A 7015-nucleotide genomic window follows, 5' to 3' on the forward strand; every position below is an offset into this window, starting at 1 on the left:
CTTCATTTACACAAGGAACCTACATCTACAATTATTCATTTCTATCTCCTTTCTGAAAAGCTTCTAATAGTTATTAGAAGAGAGAGAGAGAGAGAATAAATATTGAAAATGAGGGACATGTACACTAATTTGAACAATATAAAGGGGAAAATAGTGTATGGATGAAATTGCTCATCTTTAAATATGTCAATATACCTTTTTTTTTTCTAGGTCAATTGATGATGTTTTGGACGATTTTGATCCAGATGAACCCCAACTTATAAATATGAAAGGTTAGGGACATTTGTTGACACAAAATGAATATTATGAAAATGAAAAGATTAGGTATCGCTACTGCAATTTTTTCAAAATTTTATTAATCGAAACATAAATCAAACCTTATTTAAGCAATTTGGTTTAGATTTGAATTAAAACATTCATGGATTCACTTTGATCCAAATCAACTATTTCAAAGTCCCAATTTTTATTTTTATTTTTGTTTTTTCACTTATGCCTAGGAGTTAGTTGTTCCAATGGTCACTGAATTTAAATCCATATTTTTCATTGGCCATTGAAATTTAAAATGTCGAGTTTTGGTCACTGAACTTAGGTCTGTATCTTCAATTGTTCACTGAAATTTAAAATGTCGAGTTTTGATCACTGAACTTTAAAAAATGTTGTACATTACTCACTAAACTTTAAAAAATATGATACATTACTCACTAAATTTTGAAAAAGATTGTACATTACTCATTGTAAACTCGATATTTTTCAAAATTCAACAGTCATACTAGTGAGTAATGTACGACATATTCCAAAGTTTAGTGATCAAAACTCGACATTTTAAATTTCAGTGAGCAATCTAAGACATGTACCTAAATTCAATGAGCAATTGAAGACATTGACCTAAGTTTAGTGATCAAAACTCGACATTTTAAATTTCAGTGACCAATCAAAAATTTGGACCTAAGTTCAGTGAGCAATCGAAGACATTGATCTAAGTTCAGCGATCAAAACTCGACATTTTAAACTTTCATGACTAATCAACGACATGGATCTAAGTTCAGTGATCATTGGAACAATTAAAGCTATGCCTAACAATCAAAGGCAAGACTGAAGAGATTTAGCCCCCGTTTGGTCCCCATTTTTGGTAATGAAAATGGGAGGAATAATATTTTGTTGAAAAAATGAGTGGTTGAAAAAGAAGGAAAAATTTTCGATTTACGTGTAATATTATTTTATGAAAAATTGTGTGGTTGAAAATCGAAAAGAGAAAAATAGAATGTAATGAAATGTAATTTAATTGGGGAACAGGGGCTTAAGTTGGTCAATTCGGTGGGGCCGCTCTATCATCACGTAACGATATGCCAGTCAGGCTCATCAAAAACCACAGACAAAATGACAAAAAAGGGCTTTGACTGGTCATCGCCAGCGTGTCGCATCCAATTCCCAATATAGCTAAGTCCGCCACGACCGACCACCCGTCATTTCCTATTAGGCCCTTCCCTCACGCTTATTATTTAAACCTCCCCACCACTCTCCCTCTCTTCCTGTTCCTCATAAGTCATTTGAAGAGCAAGCAATTTCAGATTCAACGACGCCTAAGAGCCAATAGGTATATCTTGGTTTAATTTCAATTCTCATATAGTGTGTGTGTGTATATGTTACATACATGTAACTGCTAGGGTGGAGCTATTACTATTAGTCTTTGATTTATTCTTTGTAGATTTTGTATTTCCGTAGATCTAAAGTCACAGATCTAAAATTTCTGATTACAACAGGTTTCGATTTACTTTCCGAGTTAGATCTACAGTTTACTGAAATTGTGTGTAAAAGAAATGGAGTGAATTTAATGAAAAGGAAGATAAAATAGTGAGTTTGAAATCTGGCATTTAGATTTGTGTTTCTTATGTTAAGCATTTATTATTCATTCGAACTTCATAATTTTTTTTCACCCCATTAATATTATGGGGAAGGAGTAATTGAATCTGTGTGCGTTGTACGCAAATGATTTTATCTCAAATCATGTTATAGGAAGAGGTTGTGAAATCTGATGGGAAGAATATTTAGATAAAATTTCAGTTTAGTCTTTGTATTTTGTGGATGATTTTGGATTGGGAACCGTAAGATTCTCCTGTTTTTTAATTTTATTTGTTTGCTCATGTTCTTAATTTTTTCTTATATATTTTTTTTGCTATTTGAAAATATTGAAGCTTTGGATAATAAGGTGTAGTTTGTTGAAATTAAAATGTTTTAATCCAAGTTGTTATTGTGTAATTATGTACAAAGGTGAATTTTTAACATAGATAATAGTAATGGTAGTTAATTTCTACATAGATGTTTCGGCATATTAATTAGTGTTTTAACATTTCAAGGTTTTCAATTTTTTGCAGATTTGAGTACTATTTAGCATATTAAAAATGTCGCCAGCTGATTTGTCGCGTGAGGAGAATGTATACATGGCCAAGTTGGCCGAACAGGCTGAGCGATATGAGGAAATGGTTGAGTTTATGGAGAAGGTAGCAAAGGCTGTCAATACAGAGGAGTTGTCTGTGGAGGAGAGGAACCTCCTTTCTGTGGCATACAAAAATGTCATTGGTGCTAGAAGGGCTTCATGGAGGATCATCTCTTCCATCGAGCAGAAAGAAGAGAGCCGGGGGAATGAGGATCATGTCAATGTAATTAAGGAGTATAGGGGTAAGATTGAGGCTGAGCTCAGCAAGATCTGTGACGGGATTTTGAGCCTTCTCGAGTCCCACCTCGTTCCCTCAGCTTCATCCGCCGAGACCAAGGTCTTTTACCTGAAGATGAAAGGTGATTACCACAGGTATTTGGCCGAGTTCAAGACGGGGGCTGAGAGGAAGGAAGCCGCTGAGAGTACTTTGGTAGCATACAAGTCTGCTCAGGTGATTTATTTGTGTTGAGACAATGGATTCTGTGCAAATGGATTTATTTGTGTGGACCGTTCTGAGTGTTTCGTTAATTGTATAATGCAGGATATTGCATTGGCAGACTTGGCTCCCACTCACCCGATTAGGCTGGGACTTGCTCTCAACTTCTCTGTTTTCTATTACGAAATCCTCAACTCACCAGATCGTGCTTGCAACCTTGCCAAGCAGGTACTTTGGGAATGAACATGCATGCTGTCATTGCTTGGTCATTTCTTTATAACCTCATGATAACTATGAGCTTGACCTTTTTTCTTTTTTTCTTTTTATTTTTATGTGTCACTGTCTTGGACTGCCTCTGGATGTGTGTAATTAAAATATTGGGCTGTTTGCCGTGTTGAAATTAATGGAAAAGGACAAGTGTTTAGGTCTTGTTCCACAATCCGTTGGAAAATTTAACTTCTATAATTGGAGCTTCATTAAGGGCTTGATGGTGTAAAATGCAACTTTGACTTCTGCAGATAAAAGATAAATTTTCAAAATAAACCTTCTTTTTGTCACGTTTTTTCATTTATAAAAGTCTAATGGTTTAACTTTATTTATATGTTTGTTTAAAACACCTTCTCTAGATGACCAATTATTCCATTAGAATGGTGACTGGTGTAGACTTGGCTAGATGCATTCAGACTAGAAAAAATTTCATAAGTTGAAGAGAAGTGTATTCTAGCATTATTCCATACAGGGAATCCTTTTAAAAAGTTCTAAACAATTTGACTCTCTCATTTTTTTGGACTTCTCTTTGAGAAATTTCTTCTAAATAAAAAATTGAAGCCTCTATATACATTTATGATGTTCGTCTGTCCCCAATAATGTTGGGATTGTCGTCAGTGTATGTTTTGTTTTACGCCATCAGTTGATATTCTGAAGATTAAGCATATGAACAGTTTATCTGATTATAGATGTCTTGGCCATTTATACTGTAATACAATCAACGACGCCTAAGAGCCAATAGGTATATCTTGGTTTAATTTCAATTCTCATATAGTGTGTGTGTGTATATGTTACATACATGTAACTGCTAGGGTGGAGCTATTACTATTAGTCTTTGATTTATTCTTTGTAGATTTTGTATTTCCGTAGATCTAAAGTCACAGATCTAAAATTTCTGATTACAACAGGTTTCGATTTACTTTCCGAGTTAGATCTACAGTTTACTGAAATTGTGTGTAAAAGAAATGGAGTGAATTTAATGAAAAGGAAGATAAAATAGTGAGTTTGAAATCTGGCATTTAGATTTGTGTTTCTTATGTTAAGCATTTATTATTCATTCGAACTTCATAATTTTTTTTCACCCCATTAATATTATGGGGAAGGAGTAATTGAATCTGTGTGAGTTGTACGCAAATGATTTTATCTCAAATCATGTTATAGGAAGAAGTTGTGAAATCTGATGGGAAGAATATTTAGATAAAATTTCAGTTTAGTCTTTGTATTTTGTGGATGATTTTGGATTGGGAACCGTAAGATTCTCCTGTTTTTTAATTTTATTTGTTTGCTCATGTTCTTAATTTTTTCTTATATATTTTTTTTGCTATTTGAAAATATTGAAGCTTTGGATAATAAGGTGTAGTTTGTTGAAATTAAAATGTTTTAATCCAGGTTGTTATTGTGTAATTATGTACAAAGGTGAATTTTTAACATAGATAATAGTAATGGTAGTTAATTTCTACATAGATGTTTCGGCATATTAATTAGTGTTTTAACATTTCAAGGTTTTCAATTTTTTGCAGATTTGAGTACTATTTAGCATATTAAAAATGTCGCCAGCTGATTTGTCGCGTGAGGAGAATGTATACATGGCCAAGTTGGCCGAACAGGCTGAGCGATATGAGGAAATGGTTGAGTTTATGGAGAAGGTAGCAAAGGCTGTCAATACAGAGGAGTTGTCTGTGGAGGAGAGGAACCTCCTTTCTGTGGCATACAAAAATGTCATTGGTGCTAGAAGGGCTTCATGGAGGATCATCTCTTCCATCGAGCAGAAAGAAGAGAGCCGGGGGAATGAGGATCATGTCAATGTGATTAAGGAGTATAGGGGTAAGATTGAGGCTGAGCTCAGCAAGATCTGTGACGGGATTTTGAGCCTTCTCGAGTCCCACCTCGTTCCCTCAGCTTCATCCGCCGAGACCAAGGTCTTTTACCTGAAGATGAAAGGTGATTACCACAGGTATTTGGCCGAGTTCAAGACGGGGGCTGAGAGGAAGGAAGCCGCTGAGAGTACTTTGGTAGCATACAAGTCTGCTCAGGTGATTTATTTGTGTTGAGACAATGGATTCTGTGCAAATGGATTTATTTGTGTGGACCGTTCTGAGTGTTTCGTTAATTGTATAATGCAGGATATTGCATTGGCAGACTTGGCTCCCACTCACCCGATTAGGCTGGGACTTGCTCTCAACTTCTCTGTTTTCTATTACGAAATCCTCAACTCACCAGATCGTGCTTGCAACCTTGCCAAGCAGGTACTTTGGGAATGAACATGCATGCTGTCATTGCTTGGTCATTTCTTTATAAACTCATGATAACTATGAGCTTGACCTTTTTTCTTTTTTTCTTTTTATTTTTATGTGTCACTGTCTTGGACTGCCTCTGGATGTGTGTAATTAAAATATTGGGCTGTTTGCCGTGTTGAAATTAATGGAAAAGGACAAGTGTTTAGGTCTTGTTCCACAATCCGTTGGAAAATTTAACTTCTATAATTGGAGCTTCATTAAGGGCTTGATGGTGTAAAATGCAACTTTGACTTCTGCAGATAAAAGATAAATTTTCAAAATAAACCTTCTTTTTGTCACGTTTTTTCATTTATAAAAGTCTAATGGTTTAACTTTATTTATATGTTTGTTTAAAACACCTTCTCTAGATGACCAATTATTCCATTAGAATGGTGACTGGTGTAGACTTGGCTAGATGCATTCAGACTAGAAAAAATTTCATAAGTTGAAGAGAAGTGTATTCTAGCATTATTCCATACAGGGAATCCTTTTAAAAAGTTCTAAACAATTTGACTCTCTCATTTTTTTGGACTTCTCTTTGAGAAATTTCTTCTAAATAAAAAATTGATGCCTCTATATACATTTATGATGTTCGTCTGTCCCCAATAATGTTGGGATTGTCGTCAGTGTATGTTTTGTTTTACGCCATCAGTTGATATTCTGAAGATTAAGCATATGAACAGTTTATCTGATTATAGATGTCTTGGCCATTTATACTGTAATACAACTTTGCATGAGAGCTTGCCAGCTGGGCATCTCTCTGTGTGTAAACTCTCGGAAAAACACAAACCATGGTGGGTTTGTTTTTTCTCAAGTCAATCTGTCTCATTTTTCTACTTAATATTATTTTGGTGATCAGTGCATTTTGTAATTCTTTATCTGTCATTTATCACCAAGTCTGCTGTTTTCATTTATAAACTTGCTTGACTCGTGTATGTATAATACTTGACATCAGGCTTTCGATGAAGCCATTGCTGAGCTAGACACATTGGGTGAGGAATCCTACAAGGACAGCACATTGATCATGCAACTTCTCCGGGACAATCTGACTCTTTGGACTTCTGATATAACGGTATATCCAAAGGAAACCACAAATTTTTCAGCATCACTTTCTTACTACCTCTTCCTGGGATTCCCTTATTTATATACATTCTTCCTTTCCTGGATTTCATGCACTGCCACGATATTATTCCATTTTAAGGCCAAAGCATACAACTTCAATAGTTTGCGTCTGTTGTATTCCATTTAACACAACACTTATGTTTTATAGGGGTAGAAATAGTTCTTTTAGAATGAATTGATCTGACAATCCAATCCTCGTCATAAACCAGAGCTTCTAACACCTCATTTGTTTATAATGTTTTCTAAACCGGACAAGTTAAAATATGGAATGAATTTGGATTTGTTCCTTAAAACATTCATGTAAAATATGCTGTTACTTATATTGTTGAGTTCTTGGTGTTTATTTGTTTTGATTTCAGGATGATGCTGGGGACGAGATCAAGGAAGCTCCAAAAGCAGACCCTGGCGAGGGACAGCAGTGAATCTGTGGCGCTGTAGAACTGTGAGCAGCCAATTTGTTGTTCTACCATTGAATTTCTT

General features: G+C 35.0%; 1 protein-coding gene across 2 annotated transcripts; it reads left to right on the forward strand.

Moving 5' to 3' along the window:
* The first annotated feature begins 1462 nt into the window (after positions 1 to 1462).
* LOC111391676 (14-3-3-like protein A) lies at positions 1463 to 7015 on the forward strand. 2 transcript variants are annotated; one of them, XM_023016923.1, is made up of 5 exons: positions 1463 to 1594; positions 2373 to 2885; positions 2976 to 3098; positions 6369 to 6485; positions 6895 to 7015. In XM_023016923.1, the coding sequence occupies exons 2-5, from the start codon at positions 2400 to 2402 to the stop codon at positions 6955 to 6957; spliced, it is 789 nt and encodes a 262-aa protein (XP_022872691.1). In that variant the 5' UTR covers positions 1463 to 1594; positions 2373 to 2399; the 3' UTR covers positions 6958 to 7015. The 2 variants fall into 2 exon arrangements, with proteins under 2 accessions (XP_022872691.1, XP_022872690.1); XM_023016922.1 differs by lacking the exons at positions 1463 to 1594; positions 2373 to 2885; positions 2976 to 3098 and adding exons at positions 3850 to 3879; positions 4658 to 5170; positions 5261 to 5383.

Source organism: Olea europaea, unplaced genomic scaffold (assembly GCF_002742605.1).
Source record: "Olea europaea var. sylvestris unplaced genomic scaffold, O_europaea_v1 scaffold8175, whole genome shotgun sequence".
NCBI lineage: Eukaryota > Viridiplantae > Streptophyta > Magnoliopsida > Lamiales > Oleaceae > Olea > Olea europaea.